The following is an 18,348-nucleotide window of genomic DNA, read 5'->3' on the forward strand; positions in this document are numbered from 1 at the left end:
AAACCTAAAGAATCGGATCTTTTTGATGATTCGAACCAAATGATCTGGATCACAGAAAAGAGTCAGATATTTCTCCTGGCTTCACTAATGCGCTTGCGCGGCACCAACCGCGCAGTTGCGTTTGAAAGCCGCTACAGCAAGTACGTCTGTACGGTCCCTGGTGGCTTTAGGTTCCATCCTTGCTTATTAAAGTACTGTAACGGTAAGCTATCCCAGCATTTTACCAGTCCAAAACTAAATTTGCAGTAAGGTTTGAGTAATTCGTCTGGGTGTTCCGAAAAGAGCTAAGGAGTGAATATTTCATGATAGTATTAGCTAACTTTAGCAGCCAATGCAAGCTAGAGCTAAAATTAGCTGAGTGACTGGCTGCCGGTGGGTAAGTCTAGTCACTGAAGTTTGGATTTCCGCACTGGTTTTTATCATAAATGTGTGCTTTTATATGTATGTATATATATATATATATACATACACACAATGGCGTTATAAAGACACACCGTTAAGTCACACTTGAACATTGCCTATGACCTGCGACTTCCAGAAGGCCATGTGCTTATATTTAAACTCAGGACCTTTTAGCATGTTAGCTAATATTTTACACTGTCTGAACGGATCTGAATTCACTGGAAATGGCAGAAACTTTGATCGAATGACGCGATGAAGCCAGTTTAGCCTTGTTAGCTAGTTGGAAATAATGCATTATTGACTCACAATGTCAGATGAGGATACCATCTATTTGAGGAGTGAACTACACATGTCTCAACTTTTTACGACTGTACAGGTATCGAATTTAACACTGCAGAAATTTATTACAACGAAACATTTCTAACTTCCTCCTTTCTTAGCGAAAAAGTAAAAAAATAAAAGTGATATTGCATGGTATTGCAACTATTCTGTTCAATATTGACATATTGATAAAGCAAACATTGTTACAGACTGTAAGTATTTGCAAACTTCTAAATCTTTTGCACGTCCTTTTGGGTCCTGTAAACCAAGGTGTCACACCATGCATAGTCTCTTATTTTCAACCTATGTCTATAAGCTGTTTTAACACAATTGTCCTACATGTCCACTGTTTTCTGCACTAAAGTACCAAAATAAAAATCTTCCCCGTGTCATTGGACGTGGCAATAAACCTGATTCCTACTTAAAATGACACATAAACAAGTAAAAATTCTACTTCAGCTACAGGAAAAAAAAGACTTACTTGAACCATCCAAGTATTTTATAAAGCATTTAATAACGAAATGTGATGTTTTACTTATTAAGTACACAAAAACAGGTAGGAAAGGCAGGCACTTCTGCTTATTACCAGTATGTCCTTGTTTCCTTTTCTTTTCCTTTCCTTTTCGTGTTTTGAAAGTATCATGGTGGCACACATTTGACAACATAAGATAGCCTTGTTTTCAAACCACTACAATATAAGTTGTTAAATTTCCTATTATAGTCTTGCTCTGTGTGTTATATTCTATTAGCCAAGTGTGTACAGTGTTCCTCCTTGATACAATTTGAAAAAATGTACTCGACACACATTAGAGAATTGAGGAGAAGCTTGAGTCTTCCAGACAGAAAAAACCCCAGATTTAATTAATTAATTAATCTCACATAAGAAAAGAATTTGGGTTATAAATCATTTCAATCCCTTTTTAAATTTTGAAAGCTGACATCAAATGACATTTTGTCTGCAGACTGATGTGCAATAAAAAGACTGGATTATGTTAGAAAACACTGGATGGATTGAGAAAAACGTTTAATGACAGTGGGCCACATATTAGTGCAACACGACTAATAACAAGGCGTATGTGATAAACTGCAGCTGTCAGTAACTGAATAAAGGTTTCATTTAATAAACAGGATTTCTTCATGTAGTGACTTATAGTCCTTTTTTGCCTTTAGCTGTAAGCATGGAACTGAATGATGCTAACCTGCAAACCCTGACGGAGTTCCTGAGGAAAACGTTAGACCCGGATCCAACAGTGAGGCGTCCAGGTAGGACTAAGCTTCAACTTGGGTATGATAAAGTGGTGTTTGGGGAAGGACAGTCTTTGTGAGGTATTCCCCTTGACGTAGAAATTGGTTGATATAATATGTGTAATGACACCGTGCTTGTTTATTGTGCTGTGCTACAGTTTTACCTCTTAAGGTGTGGTATTTTTAAATGTAAAGGAAACTTCTAAAGAAAACTTTGTTATATTTTTATTTTTATGGTGGAAATATGTAAAAGTTCATTAGTATTGATTTTTTATTTAAAATAATGAAGTTTAGTAGCAATCTTAGCATAGCACTGAAAAGCATTAATACAAACATTTTATGAAATTATATACATTTTACAGTATAAAATTGCATAGACTTCAGCAAATAGTAGAAATGATTCTGTATTTGCAACATAATGCACAAAAACAGGTCCCAAAATATGTCCCAAATATAACTCTAAATCTAAGTATAAACATCCTTACCCTTAATCCCTTTGTGTGTCTTTCTTCAGAATAATGTTTAGTTTCTCTTGGCCGCTGGGCACATTTAAAAAACTAGGCATAAAAAAATTTGAACGTTAAAGCAAGCACCAAGTTTATGGAATAGTAGAGCAAATTTCACTATAACTTCAAGACTGATCAACTGGAATTGCAGTGAAATAAGAGCCGAATTATCAACGCGTTGTATCAAAACAGTGAAATCAACCAAACCATAGTCTAGCATATCAGCAAACTGGTCCACACAAGTAGCATGTGTTTAGCCAGCTTGATCTTTAGAAACAAATGATAGATCTATTTGCATTTAGGTGATGTGTTGACAGGACATTAGTAGCATTGTAATCCTATTTAGTGCTGTGGTGCAGGAGCATATTGAGGCAACAGAAACTTCTGTTGAAACAAAATATCCATTGATGCCACAAGAAACTATATTGGGGACAAAAACAATTTTGATCTGGACACCTGTAATGGAGTCAGCCAATGTACAGTGCCTTGTGAAAGTACTCGGCCCCCTTGAACTTTTCAACCTCTTGCCGCATTTCAGGCTTCAAACATAAAGATATAAAATTCAAATTTTTTGTGAAGAATCAACAACAAGTGGGACACAATCATGAAGTGGAATGAAATTTATTGGATGTGTCAAACGTTTTTAACAAATAAAAAACAGAAAAGTGGGGCGTGCAATATTATTTGGCCCCCTTGCATTAACACGTTGTAGCGCCACCCTTTGCTGCAATTACAGCTGCAAGTCTCTTGGGGTTTGTCTCTATCAGTTTTCACATCGAGAGACTGAAATTCTTGCCCATTCTTCCTTGCAAAACAGCTGGAGCTCAGTGAGGTTGGATGGAGAGCGTTCGTGAACAGCAGTCTTCAGCTCTTTCCACAGATTCTTGATTGGATTCAGGTCTGGACTTTGACTAGGTCATTCCAACACCTGGATACGTTTATTTGTGAATCATTCCATTGTAGATTTGGCTTTATGTTTTGGATTATTGTCTTGTTGGAAGATAAATCTCCGTCCCAGTCTCAGGTCTCTTGCAGACTCCAACAGGTTTTCTTCCAGAATGGTCCTGTATTTGGACCCATCCATCTTCCCATCAATTTGGACCATCTTCCCTGTCCCTGCTGATGAAAAGCAGGCCCAAACCATGATGCTGCCACCACCATGTTTGACAGTGGGGATGGTGTGTTCAGGGTGATGAGCTGTGTTGCTTTTACACCAAACATATCGTTTTGCATTGTGGCCAAACAGTTTGATTTTGGTTTCATCTGACCAGAGCACCTTCTTCCACATGTTTGGTGTGTCTCCCAGGTGGCTTGTGGCAAACTTTAAATGAGACTTTTTATGGATATCTTTGAGAAATGGCTTTCTTCCTTCCACTCTTCCATAAAGGCCAGATTTGTGCAGTGTACGACTGATTGTTGTCCTATGGACAGACTCTCTCACCTCAGCTGTAGATCTCTGCAGTTCATCCAGAGTGATCATGGGCCTCTTGGCTGCATCTCTGATCAGTCTTCTCCTTGTTCGAGATGAAAGTTTAGAGGAACAGCCGGGTCTTGGTAGATTTACAGTGGTCTGATACTCCTTCCATTTCATTATGACTGCTTGCACAGTGCTCCTTGGGATGTTTAAAGCTTGGGAAATATTTTTGTATCCAAATCCAGCTTTAAACTTCTCCACAACAGTATCTTGGACCTGCCTGGTGTGTTCCTTGGTCTTCATGATGCTCTCTGCACTTTGAACAGAACCCTGAGACTATCACAGAGCAGGTGTATTTATACGGAGACTTGATTACACACAGGTGGATTCTATTTATCATCATCAGTCATTTGGGACAACATTGGATCATTCAGAGATCCTCACTGAACTTCTGGAGTGAGTTTGCTGCACTGAAAGTAAAGGGGCTGAATAATATTGCACGCCCCACTTTTCAGTTTTTTATTTGTTAAAAAAGTTTGACACATCCAATAAATTTCATTTCACTTCACGATTGTGTCCCACTTGTTGTTGATTCTTCACAAAAAATTTGAATTTTACATCTTTATGTTTGAAGCCTGAAATGTGGAAAGAGGTTGAAAAGTTCAAAGGGGCCGAATACTTTCGCACTGTATTAAGTACACTCAGCTGTAATCTTTCAGCAGATGGGTTAGGGTATCATTTGGCATTATCTTTATTTATTTTTTACATTTTGTTAGCACACGTACAGAAGACTTAATGATGTGACATCAGCTAAATTTGATTATAATGCTGCACTAAAGTACAGATTATGTTAAACATCAATACCTCCCTCCTTTGTACATTATTGTCATGTGTTTAATTATGCAACGTTTATTTTGGCCAGTTTTACATCCAACATTGGAGCTTTTTGAACATTTTCAGATGATTTTACTCCTAAAACCAAATGTGTTCTAAAACTATGCTATACTTTGAAACCTGTAATCCATCCATAATTTCTTAAAGGTGCAACTTGTCTTTGTTGTTTGTTTGTTTGTTTACTGTTTTCTCTTCTCAGCTGAAAAGTTTCTCGAGTCAGTGGAAGGAAACCAAAACTACTCCTTGTTACTTCTCACGTTGCTGGAGAAATCGCAAGACAACGTGATCCGTGTCTGTGCTGCTGTTACGTTCAAGAACTACATCAAAAGAAACTGGAGAATTGTGAGTCAATGCTGCCACAGCTTCTAGATGGATGTTCAACATCAAGGTCACCAGTTAAAATGGATCACAGTTGACCTTTGTTGCTTGTTATTATTTATGACGGATTATGACATTTTAACTTTTTTCTAGCATCTTATATTGTCACAGTAAATATGCTTTAGCATTATGTGCAGCAGTTTTTAGAGTTGAAATACTTTTACCTTAACTGTAAATTTTCCAAAAGACTGCCAACATTTCCAAATCCAGGACTATCCATGCCAAACAGAATTTGACTTGTTGAGCTATTTGCTTTTAAGCTCGGCTTCCTGTTTTCTCTGCTGAACTCTGCGTTGTAGCAGCTTAAATGATATGCGGGCGTATGCGGGTAGCTTTGAGCCTCCTTCAATCAATAACAGTTTCCACACCAGAGTGGTGTTGTTAGCGCTACCTATTAACACTTAAATATGATTTCTAAAGCTGCAGAGTACTGCAATACTTGCAATAATGTTGGTGAATTCTTCAATGCGGATATGACTGGTGATAAACAAATACGTAACTAAATAGTGTGAACTTCTTTCTGATGGGGTTCATTGCAAACACATCCCAGATGAGTAGTCCATCAAAGTACTTGGAAAAAAGATTCATTTGTTGTTCCCATTTTAACAAACACGTCTATTGAAAAAGTTACTTTAGCACTGAGCCACTTTTTTGTCTTTACCAGAACTTCCTAATGCCATAATAAAACATTTTCTGCTGCAGTGATCAAGAATCAAATATGTTTCTATTCTCTTCTGAGCTTCAGCTGTACAGAAAGGAAAGGAAACACTTACTCTAGTTAGGATTGTGTTGGTGTTTATGTTTACTTTGGTTGTATACCACATGCACAATAAAATCACCAAGCTTACATCCAAGTGCAGCTCTACGCCAGTATGAAACATTTATGCCACCCAGTTTTGTAGAATCTGTGCGCAAGAATATGTTATAAATGTAATGTTTTACAGTTTAATATGCATTAAGACGTGTAGTTCCGAACATTTCTTTGCAGGTTGTTGCCGAATAAGATTGTTTTTTTTTTTTCCTCCAAGGTTGAAGATGAACCAAACAAAATCTCGGATGCCGACCGAACGGCGATCAAAGCGAACATTGTAAATCTGATGCTGAGCAGCCCAGAACAGATCCAGAAACAGGTAAATGATCGCCTGTTCCCTCAGCTAACCTCTAACCTGAACCTCTGCAGTGATTTGTATTACAGTTGTTTTGGTACCTGATGTAACTCTGCAGCTGAGTGACGCCATCAGCATCATAGGAAGAGAAGACTTTCCTCAAAAATGGCCTGACCTTCTGACAGAGATGGTGACCCGCTTCAGAAGCGGAGACTTCCACATCATCAATGGAGTTCTCCGTACTGCACATTCCCTCTTCAAGAGGTAGACCTTTTGTCTTCCTAAATACCTGTTTAAAAAAGAAACTTATTTAGTTTAAAATTAAAAAGAAAGTGCCTTTGATTTCAAGGTACCGCCACGAGTTCAAGTCCAACGAGCTTTGGACTGAGATTAAACTTGTACTGGACACGTTTGCCCTTCCTCTGACGGAGCTCTTCAAGGTTTGGAACCTCGCTGTTGAGCTGATACAGCAAGCTGCATGTTTTAAAACAGGTTTTGAGGTTTTCCAAAGTTAAAATCTCATACTTTGCTGTCAGGAATTCATAATTGCTTCTGTCTCATTGTTTCAGGCCACCATCGAGTTGTGTCAAACTCACGGCAACGACATCAATGCCTTAAGGGTCCTCTTCTCATCCCTAACACTCATATCGAAGCTTTTCTACAGTCTTAACTTCCAGGTCGGTTTTGGTCCTTTGCGCTGACCGTTTTGATATCTTCAGTGTGCCTTCTGCTGCTGTTTGTCATATATTTACAGAAAATGGCATTCCTATCTCAAACACGTAGTTTTGTTTTTAACGTTGTTGTAATTTCTTGGCCTTAAATGAAAACCACATTCCCACAGCATGATGCTCCCACTACCGTATTTCACTATGGGGATGTTGTGTTTAGGGATCTTTGCAGTAGTAGCTTTCTGCCACACATAGGGTTTTGCATATTGGACAAAACATTTAGTTTTGGTCTGCCTGTCAGAACACCTGCTGAAACATGTTTGCTGTGTCTCCTACATGGCTTGTTTGAACTGCAAACAGGATCTCTTATGGCTGAATAGAAAAGATCCACTTTTCAGATTTTTAATTGTAAGAAAAACAAATTTGAAAACCATGTATCATTTTGCTTCACCCTCACAATTATGCAATAATGCTTTGTGTAGGTCTATCAAATGAAACGCTGTTCATATGACATGGATACTTTTGCAGGATACTGTAGTTTTTAATTTCTGTTTTGGTTTCTTGAATTATTGTAAGCATTTAGGATGAACCAAGTAATTTTGAATTGTAAAGCCTTTGCACATGTCATTAATAGCTACTTGTGTGTAACTCTACATTATTACAACAGGACCTTCCAGAGTTCTTTGAGGACAACATGGAAACCTGGATGACCAATTTTCACAGCCTTCTTACTCTGGACAATAAGCTTTTACAAACAGATGTATGTTGTCTTCTCTCTCATACGGCAGTAAACCTATCCTTAAAAAGTTCTGTTTTTTTTTTTTTTTTTAAACCTTGATGTATTTTATTTATTTTATTCTGCTCCCCCACGTAGGATGAAGAGGAGGCAGGTCTCCTGGAGCTGCTGAAGTCTCAGATCTGTGACAATGCGGCTCTTTATGCTCAAAAGTATGACGAGGAGTTTCAGCCGTACCTGCCACGCTTTGTTACTGCTATCTGGAACCTTCTGGTCTCTACTGGCCAGGAAGTCAAATATGACCTGGTGAGACTAGTGGGCCCTGTTGTCTACCATATGTACCTGTACTGTTGAATTCTCTTCTCTGTGCACATACAAACAATAATACACCCTGATATTCCTGCAGCTTGTGAGCAATGCTATCCAGTTTTTGGCATCAGTTTGTGAAAGGCCACATTACAAGCATCTATTTGAGGACCATAATACTCTCACCAGCATTTGTGAGAAGGTCATTGTGCCCAACATGGAGTTCAGAAGTAAGTGCTCAGATGACATCTGCTGCCGTTGGTTCTGATCCGTGTCTGTTCTGTTGTGGCACTAACCAGGTTGTTATCTCACGTATAACTGCAGGTGCCGATGAGGAGGCTTTTGAAGATAACTCAGAGGAATACATTCGAAGAGATCTTGAAGGATCTGGTAAATATTAGGATTGTTTAAATCACTTTTTTTTTTAAGGAATAGTCTGTGAAAATATAACCATGTTGCACCTTCTAGGTCTGGATAATTTTAGACAGAATGGTATACACAATAATAATCTACATTTACAACAAAATTGCTAAGAAAATCTCAAAGCTCTTCATCATATCTTTCACTTGCAAAGTCTGCATAACTGAAGGTGCATAAACATACTGTACTGGACTGCTTAAATCTGAAAAGATAAAACAACTGACAATTTGGACACAATTGTTATGCAGATTCAGGTTACAAGAGGCTAGCATGTGCTAACTTTACTAACCCTTGTTAAAACCCAGTTTATTTATGTACTTTTCCTTCTTTACAAGTAACGTTTGGGACCCTCTTGTATTAACAACTGAGGTGGTTTCGAAATCTTCATTTGTTGTTTTTTTCCCTCCTCAGACATCGACACTCGTCGCAGGGCAGCATGCGACTTAGTGAGGGGTCTCTGTAAATTTTTCGAGGGGCCAGTCACAGCCATCTTCTCTGGCTACGTGAACTCAATGCTGGCAGAATATGCCAAGAACCCTGGACAGAACTGGAAACACAAAGATGCAGCCATCTACCTGGTCACATCGCTGGCGTCCAAAGCCCAGACACAGAAGGTGAACACAAGGCTAAATGGTGGGAGGTGTTGGCTACCCATTATAGGTGTGAAAGGTTAATTATAGTTGATGTATTTGTTTGATTTGTTTACACTCTTGCTTGTTTTCTAACAGCATGGAATAACACAGGCCAATGAACTGGTGAATCTGACTGAATTCTTTGTGAACCATATTCTCCCAGATTTAAAATCATGCAATGGTAAGACTCCTTGATATTCTGCTGTGACTTGGTTACTGTTGTAACTGTAAAAAAGGTTTTGTGGTGTTTAAACATTGAACCAGAGGGACTGATGGTTGTAAAATGCTTTAAGATTTCAAAAAGACAAAATATTGATGTGATTCACGCTGTCCCACCCACTTATCCTCTATATATCAAGAAATATGCATTAAAACAATATTGCATTTCTGTCTTCGGTGGATTAGTGTCTTCCTTCAGATGTTATAAACGAACAGCACCTGTCACATCTCCTGAGGCCCCAACAGAATTGATTTTTGTGAAAAAAACTCCAAGGCTTGAGTCCAGTATCTATGTACTGTCTTAATGCACATCAGCAGGACACTCATGACGTGTGTTAAAGGTGCTCCTTGACTCATATTGAGATGATTTTCACCCGATGTGCATTAACCTTGGATCAGTATGACTCCACCGTCCACACTGTCACCCCCATCTTGCATTTGGTCTCCATAGTAACCAACTGCTGCAAGACTCTAGAGTGGCACAACCGATTTCTGACCGGATTCCCACCCACGGCTTCGTCTACATCCGAGGATGTTTTGCCGTCAACCTACCAGATCTAGTGGGATTTAGAGAAGTTTGCCTGGAAGCAGTGAAAACCAAAAAACACAATAGTATCTTACATTCAGGTGTTCCTACTGCGTTTACACTCGCAACCGTAAATAATCCCCTGAGTTTTCCAGGAGACAAACATTAGTAGGAAACGGGTCCAGTTGCTTCTTGCACATCAGCCCCAAGGTGTGTGGCCTGTTAGTTGCGGTGCTGCCCAGCCTGCATCTGGAAACGCACAACATCCTGTGGGTCCTTATTTGGTCAGCCGGCTTTGCAGGTTCTTCTTCACAACAAGCTGACCCTGTTTCATAGTGCATGGAGCCAAAACAAAGTGTAGAGCAAGAGATCCTTGCATTATCAAACCAACCTTAGTCTGGACCATGATATTCACTAAACGTGGATGGGTAATACAGACCTTTTCTTTTTAAGCCACCAAATTTTGTGGTATTTATTAAAACTATATAAATGACTAAAACAAAATATTAAAACATTCAGCCGGTTTTTTTCGCTATAAATCCAGGGCTCCATAAATTAATAGCATTACCAATACAAATACTGCTCTAAAACCAAAACTTTTTATGAAAATTACACTAGTTCTGTTGATTTATACAACATAATTGCCTTCATGTTTTAAAAGCAACACACATTTGATGAATGCTGGCATGGAAAAAATGTGGGCAAATTGATCAAACCGTACAGAATTAACAAATTAAAACTAATAATCAGGATGTTGGCTTTGATATTTGCAGACATCGGTTTATCATCATACTCTTTGGGTGAGTTTTTTTTCCCATGATAAAGCTGAATGATGTGAGACTGCCCATCCATACTAGGACGGTTCTTAGTCGCTCTGAAGTTTCACGGGTGCAGAAACTTACTGGAATAATTGAAAGACGAAACATAAGACACAGTTTTAATAAAACAGTTTAAGATTCATCGTGCTTTTAATCTCGTTGTAGTTAACGAGTTCCCAGTGCTGAAGGCAGACGCAATCAAGTATGTCATGATCTTCAGAAGTCAGGTATGAAAACCTCTGTTTCTCTTGTTTAATACTTTAAAAGTGAATTCCTCACTAAAGTCTTCTCCTGTGTTTCTCTTCAGCTTCCTAAGGAGCAATTGCTGCAGGCAGTTCCTCTCCTGATAGCGCATCTGCAGGCAGAGAGCACAGTCGAACATACTTACGCTGCCCATGCTTTGGAGAGGCTGTTCACAATGAGAGGCCCCAGTAATGCAACACTGTGAGTATCAAAGCCCCGATTGAGGCAACCTATAGGCAGAACTGCAACATAAAATTCATAACTGTTTTTATTCATGTAGAATAGTTGGAGTGTTTTCACCACCTTAGATGAAATTATTTACATCTAGAGGATTTTTGTAAAGAAATGAAAAACTTTAAAACTGGGACATCGTACAGCATGGCTTCAGTGTGTCATTTCCTCCTGTGTGGAAGCAGGTGGAACTGGGTGATGTCTACAGTTACTGTTTCTCATCTTTCTCTGTTTTCAGCATCACTTCTGCAGAGTTGGCACCTTTTACTGAACAGCTGCTCACCAATCTGTTCAAAGCACTGACTCTTCCTGGTTCTGCAGAAAATGAGTACATCATGAAAGGTAAAATCTGTTCTGTTCCACTGTGTGATTGGTTTTAACTGAAAAGGTTTTTACTAATTCACATTTTTTGCCATTTGTCTCTAAAGCCATCATGCGCAGCTTCTCCCTGCTGCAGGAGGCCATAGTTCCCTACATTCCCATTCTGATTGGCCAGCTCACTCATAAGCTCCTCTTAGTCAGCAAGGTGACACATTTGTTTCTTTAGGAAAAGATTTGTCATAATTCTTCTGGGAGGGTTATACTCATCCATCTTTTTTTTTTTGTTTTCACCCAGAATCCCAGCAAGCCTCACTTTAATCACTACCTGTTCGAGTCTCTGTGCCTGTCTGTGCGGATCACCTGCAAGGCCAACCCTGCCACAGTCGGAAGCTTTGAGGAAGCCCTCTTTCCCGTCTTCACAGAAATCCTTCAGAACGATGTCCAAGGTGTTTTAGTTCTCCATCTGGGGAAATAAATACAACTTCATGTAATTTGTGTTTATAAAAGAAGTCGACTGACTTTCTCTTTGTCATCTTTTGCAGAGTTTCTTCCATATGTGTTCCAGGTGATGTCTCTTCTCCTTGAGATCCACTCCAGCTCTATTCCTGCTTCCTACATGGCTTTGTTCCCCCACCTGCTGCAGCCGGCCCTGTGGGAACGCACGGGGAACATCCCTCCTCTTGTGCGTCTGCTGCAAGCTTACCTTGAGAAGGGAGGAGCCTCTATTGCTGCTTCTGCTGCAGATAAAATTGTAAGTAAATCAAATTTTCTGTGATGCAAGAAATATAGAAGTTTCCACTTCTTTTTAGGGTGTATTCACACCTGCCACTTTTGGTCCACTTGAAACGGACCAGAGTTCCTTTCCCCATTGGTCTGGACCTTTTGTGCAGGTATGAATACAGTCAAGCAAACCCTGGTCCGGACCAAACAACCGGAACAAGACCCACTTTTTAAGGTGGTCTCTGTCCGCTTCAAAACGGGCTCTGGTGTGGTTTGCTTATGGTCTGAATACGAACCGGCTCTGATCTGAACCAACTACAGGAAATGTACATCTCTTTGGACTTAACAAGCCACCGTAGTCGATGGCAAAGGTTTAGATTATACTGAAATCATGACTGATAATCTGTATGTTGCTTAGCAACGCTACTGGCATGTTGTGGGACACGGTACATGCTTTCTCCGCCGCCATTCCAAAATGATAAATAGAACTTTGCAAAGTCTGTGTTGAATGAGCTGCTCTTGACTCATAATAATAATGCAGCTGTAATAACGGCACAAATATGCAGAACAGAGGTGCTGCACGCAGCACGTCTACAGATGTTTTCCTACATTTCCTGGTCTGTGCTGTGTCCCGCCCCCATGATTTCTGTCCAATGGGAACAATGATGGTCAGCCGCGTGGCTTTGTTTACAAGTAATAGTTAACTTACAAAAAGTACAATGTGAAAACAAACCGCACCCAACCAAAAAAAATAAAGAACTTCCTGGTGTGAATGCACCCTCAAATTCATGTGGCTTTCATGTTTGAAAATAAGGTTCGGACCAAACTTGAAAGTAGACACTGCTGTTAAATTCTACTTGGTTGTCAGATGGACGACCTACTATTTTAATTCATGAAAACATGGATTGTATATTTATCTTACTCCATATGTAGAAGCACTCATACTCCAATTTTCTTCCACCCCAGCCTGGCTTGCTTGGAGTTTTCCAGAAGCTTATTGCTTCTAAGGCCAATGACCACCAGGGTTTTTACCTTCTCAACAGCATCATAGAGAACATGCCCCCGTGAGTTCTTCGTAGCTCTTTAAATAAATGGTTAAGCCATAAAATGTTGCCACGTGAATATTTTTGTTTGTTAATGAACTGTTTTTGTGTTGCTTTACCAGTGAGTCCATCATGCAGTACAGAAAACAGATCTTCATTTTGCTCTTCCAGCGGCTCCAGAGCTCTAAAACTACAAAGTTTATCAAAAGTTAGTATGATCATTTTAATTGCCGATATACCTTCACTCTGTACAGATGGAAACAATTTGATCCCATGGACTCCTATACTCCACGCACAACGTCTGCCTCCAAAAGAACATGAACAGGTTTTTAATTATATTTTTGTTTTGTTTGTTTCTGTCTGAAAGGTTTCTTGGTGTTTGTCAACTTATATTGTGTCAAATATGGAGCGATTGCACTTCAGGAGATTTTTGACAGCATCCAACCAAAGTACGTATTATCATGATCATTTTACAAAGCTAACAATTTGTTACCCTAAAGCTCCCGCAGTGTTTAATTACCCTCATACGATGCACAAAAGCAGCTTTTTGAGTTAATATTAAACAACTGTCACTTTATATTGATGAATTTATAGTAATATCTGGCATCTGGGCCTTTTTATTGTAGAAGTAAAATGTTATATTCTAGTATTTCTTGAAATATGTTTTTACCTGACTCAGTCTTTACGTTTTTGCATTAAACCCTGTTAACCCTTTCAAACTACAGAATGTTTGGGATGGTTTTGGAAAAAATCATTATTCCAGAGGTTCAGAAGGTGTCTGGAACAGTTGAGAAGAAGATCTGTGCAGTCGGCATTACAAAAATCCTCACAGAGTGTCCTGCCATGATGGACACGGAGTACACAAAGCTCTGGTAAGAACTCGCTTAGCGACGAGTGTTTTCCCTGAACAACAGCCTTCATCTCAGTGTTAAATTCAGCTGGTTTCCCATGTATGAAGTTAAAAACTTTATTAATAGTCATATTTTTACATAAAAACACAAGGGTGCAAAAATAAATCTGGTTTAGTTTGATACAGGGCCTTGAATTATTGATTATAGATTTAAACTTTACGTTTATCTCAATATTGAGTTTTTTATTATGATGAGGATAAAAGTGGTTAACAAAACCAAATTCATTAGTTATTAGTCATACTGCCCTAAAAACAAAACATAATTATGAAAAACTGGGTATGCTGATGCAACAGAGTGTATTCAGTTGTGCAACTTTGCTGCTAAACACTATGAAATGATTGAGTTCAAACCTGCTTTGGAACCGAAATGTAGATTTTATTGATGCCCTCATGTAATCAGCAGCATAAAAATAAAATAGGTCAGACATAAAAAGCAAGAATCTTTATCATATCCATTTTTAGGTGTCTATAAACATGCTGGATTTGCCATTATTATCACAAGATGACAAAATTGCTTCACAATATTTATTTAAAAGCAGTTTTCCAGGTAACAACAAACAGTATTTAAACGTTAATTGCCCGTCAATGTTGGCAAGTGGGTCGGGTATCTGGTTCATATGTTAAAGAGCCAACACAACAGCAAGAGGCTGCATGAAATGTCCCACTTCTTCAGTTGAGGCTCTTGCGTTGTGACTTCTCACTTCAAAATACAGAAGTTTTTCTTTATACACAGACTGTATCTAGTTGATCTGTAGCAGCTGGCGCGTTCCACATGTTGCCACTAGCATTTGTTTGCACTTGGTCAGAATTTTATCCACCTTGGATGGTTGCTTGGTTGCATGAAGAAAAATGCCTTAACCCCTATTAGCCCTTTTGAACCGGTGATTCGTGTTTCCACCATCGAACTGAGGTTCCAGGGTGCGAACTCTGATTCAGCTCGGGCACCGCACAATACTTGGTTCTTCTGCCACAGTTTTTAGTGAGCTACTTCTGATGAAACTTTTGGTTATGTAATGAAGGCAGATTCCAAGGAAAATAGTTTATTGGACTATTAAAATGATTTATTAGGAGTTAAAACTAATTGTGAATGCATCTGCTCAGGACCCCACTGCTGCAGGCTCTCATTGGTCTGTTTGAGTTGCCAGAAGATGACAGCATCCCAGACGACGAACACTTCATCGACATAGAAGACACACCAGGCTATCAGACGGCTTTCTCACAGCTGGCCTTTGCTGGAAGGAAGGAACACGACCCAATCGGAGATGCAGTTGGCAACCCCAAAATCCTGTTGGCCCAGTCACTCCACAAACTTTCTACTGCCTGTCCTGGAAGGGTATGTTCAGATCCATTATTGTTGAATATTATGATGACTGTCAGTTGCATTAATTCAATTCAGTTTATTTATATAGCGCCAATTCACAAAAACGATTTAAATGACATGTCCTGGTCAAAAATAACGCCAAGGTTTTTTACTTTATTATTGGAGGACAATTTAATGCCATCCAGGTTAAGTGATTGACTAAGCAGTTTCTTTTTTAAAGACTACGGTCCAAAGACAACAACTTCTGTCTTTTCTGAATTTAGAAACAGAAAATTTAAAGTCATCCAAGTTTTTATATCTTCAAGACATGCTTGTAGTCTATCTAACTGTTTGGGGTCATCAGGATTCATGGATAAGTAAAGCTGAGTATCATCAGCATAACATTGAAAATGTATCCTATGCTGCCTGATAATTTGACCTATTGGAAGCATATATATAGTAAAGAGAATTGGTCCAAGTACTGAACCCTGTGGTACTCCACAATTAACCCTGGAGTTTAAAGATGATTTATCATTTACATGAACAAACTGGAATCTGTCAGACAGATAAGATTTAAACCAGCCTAGCGCTGTTCCCCTGATCCCTACAGCATATTCCAGCCTTTCTAAGAGAATATTATGGTCGAATGTATCAAATGCAGCACTGAGATCTAACAGAACCAGAACAGACACAAGTCCATTATCTGAGGCCATAAGAATATCATTAGTGACTTTCAGCAGAGCTGTTTCAGTGCTATGATGAGCTCTGAAACCTGACTGAAACTCTTCAAACAGGTCATAACTGTGTAAATGCTCACACATTTGATTAGCAACTATTTTCTCAAGAATTTTAGATGAGAATGGAAGATTGGATATAGGTCTGTAATTTTTTAGGTCATCTCGATCAAGCGAAGGTTTCTTAAGTAAAGGTTTAATTACAGCTAACTTAAAAGCCTGTGGTACATATCCATTTACTAAAGATAGATTAATCATATCTAAAATGGGGCTGGTAATCAGAGGGAACACTTCCTTAAATAATTTGGTTGGGATTGGGTCTAACATACAAGATGAAGGTTTAGATGAAGCTAATATTTCTGATAACTCAGGAAGCTCCACAGGATCAAAACAGTCCAAACACAAATCAGGTTCTACAGTTACTTCCACTGTTGTCTCACTTGCTGAGAATGAAGTAATCATCTTCGGGAGTATGTCAAATATTTTCTTTTTAATAGAATCAATTTTATTTAAGAAGAATCCCATAAAGTCATGACTGCTAAGAGCTAAGGGAATGGATGGCTCAACAGAGCTATGACTCTGTGTAAGTTTAGCAACTGTACTAAAGAGAAACCTAGGATTATTCTGGTTCTCTTCTATTAATGATGAGAAATAAGCTGTTCTAGCTTGGTGAAGTGTCTTTTTATACAACCGTAGAATATTTTTCCAGATTAAGTAGGAATCCTCTAGGTGTGTAGAGCGGCATTTTCTCTTCAATTTTCTAACATTGTGCTTTAAAGTACGCAGCTCTGAATTAAACCAAGGAGCTAGCCTCCTATAAATAATTACCTTCTTTTTCAAGGGGGCTGAATTGTCTAATGCATCACGTAATGATGATGTAACACTATCAACAAGAGAATCAATTTGTGAAGGGGAAGAAACAAAATTATTGCTCTTCACTGTGCTTTTCTGTGATAATGAGGAAATTAAAAGTGGAACAGATTCTTTAAAGGTTGTTACAGCATCATCTGATAATGATCTACTATAATCCTCACGTTTCTTTCTTACTGGTCATGATCGCTATTATCATCTCAATGCTTTCAACTCTGTCTGAAATTTAGCTGATCCCAGTCAGGTGTGGGTGATGGTGCAGAGAGTCTCCATCTAACAAGCTCTGTCCATTTTGTTTCTTATCTCTCTTTCTTGTCTTTTTATCTTCCTTCCTTCCCCTCGTCTTTTATTTCCATCCTCGTGTCCTCTTAGATTTCATATTTAAATCCTGCCCACTGTACGAGTAGTTCTCATAAATTAATGATGAACTTTCGTATTTTATATTAAGTGAACATAAAGGACGGGGGAAACTTGAAAGTTGGACAAGTATGCATTTTTAGATAAGAAATGTGTAAGAACATATATTGCGTTCCAAAATGCTTGAAGAGCAGTTAAGCAAATGTCGCCCCCTTGTGTCTGTTTGTGGAGCAGGTTCCCTCGATGCTGAGCACCAGTCTGAACACAGAGGCCCTGAAGTTCCTGCAGGGATATTTGCAGGCAGCTACTGTGCAGCTGGTTTGAAACTGAGGAGATATGGACAACTCTGTCAGAGACCACCACACACTGCAGCCACAGTGGGCCCAGGTCACATGACTGATCGGCTTCTGCTGAATTCATGACTCTATAGTTGTTTGAATCGACAGGAAAAAAAAAACCTGTGTTTTGCCTGATTTAAGGATGTTGATAAGAAAAACGTTTTAAGTGTTTTTAAAGACATGACCAAATGCTGGCAGAGCAAAATGTTTCCTTTTTGGTAATGCAAACAGGAGCTTGGATTGGTGTACTTGCGTTGGTAGAGGTACAGACAGACAACTGCTGAACAATAGAACAAAATTGAAGGGATTTCTTTACCGGTTTTGTTTGTTCTAATTTGTTTTTGGTCATGGTGACATCAGTCTGTGGCTCAAACATCTAAACTTCATGTTTCTGTTGCATGTTTCCTTCCAATCTGTTGTCTTGTCCTTTTTTTTTTTTTTCCACAGTTTAATGTGAATAAAGAGATGCACTTGTGTACATCTTTTACTACTGCTGTGTTTTTCTTTTAAATTGGGTTCTTGTTAAACTTTAATTATAAACTTTTCTTTGGTTATTTTATTATTTTATTTTTATTCTTTTAGTTTTAACTGACAGATAAATTCCCCATCTGGATTATTGCAGGTTATGGTTAAAAAGAATACACCGCACAGTGTTTGGTTTTACTTGGTATGTACAGGTCCGGCCACATT

General features: G+C 38.8%; 1 protein-coding gene across 1 annotated transcript; it reads left to right on the forward strand.

Annotated features, from left to right (window-relative positions):
- The first annotated feature begins 110 nt into the window (after positions 1 to 110).
- Positions 111 to 18,136, forward strand: cse1l (CSE1 chromosome segregation 1-like (yeast)). Its single transcript, XM_047347875.1, has 25 exons — positions 111 to 202; positions 1,894 to 1,986; positions 4,982 to 5,124; positions 6,189 to 6,290; positions 6,385 to 6,530; positions 6,616 to 6,706; positions 6,836 to 6,943; positions 7,602 to 7,694; positions 7,809 to 7,976; positions 8,077 to 8,206; positions 8,301 to 8,366; positions 8,808 to 9,010; positions 9,125 to 9,209; positions 10,757 to 10,818; positions 10,899 to 11,035; positions 11,304 to 11,407; positions 11,494 to 11,591; positions 11,682 to 11,832; positions 11,929 to 12,137; positions 13,073 to 13,170; positions 13,272 to 13,357; positions 13,517 to 13,598; positions 13,875 to 14,021; positions 15,161 to 15,392; positions 17,555 to 18,136. Exons 2-25 carry the CDS (start codon positions 1,902 to 1,904, stop codon positions 17,642 to 17,644), a joined length of 2,916 nt encoding a protein of 971 aa, XP_047203831.1. The 5' UTR covers positions 111 to 202; positions 1,894 to 1,901; the 3' UTR covers positions 17,645 to 18,136.
- The last annotated feature ends 212 nt before the right edge of the window (positions 18,137 to 18,348 follow it).

The sequence above is a fragment of the Girardinichthys multiradiatus genome, chromosome 20 (assembly GCF_021462225.1).
Source record: "Girardinichthys multiradiatus isolate DD_20200921_A chromosome 20, DD_fGirMul_XY1, whole genome shotgun sequence".
In the NCBI taxonomy this organism is placed as follows: Eukaryota; Metazoa; Chordata; class Actinopteri; order Cyprinodontiformes; family Goodeidae; genus Girardinichthys; species Girardinichthys multiradiatus.

Excerpts from the sequence above, each read along its gene's own strand:
- cse1l (XM_047347875.1), top strand. The coding sequence starts at position 1,902 with ATGGAACTGAATGATGCTAACCTGCAAACCCTGACGGAGTTCCTGAGG. Across the intron at positions 6,291-6,384 it reads CAGAACAGATCCAGAAACAG|CTGAGTGACGCCATCAGCAT; the intron begins GTAAATGATCGC and ends GTAACTCTGCAG. Across the intron at positions 6,707-6,835 it reads CTCTGACGGAGCTCTTCAAG|GCCACCATCGAGTTGTGTCA; the intron begins GTTTGGAACCTC and ends TCATTGTTTCAG.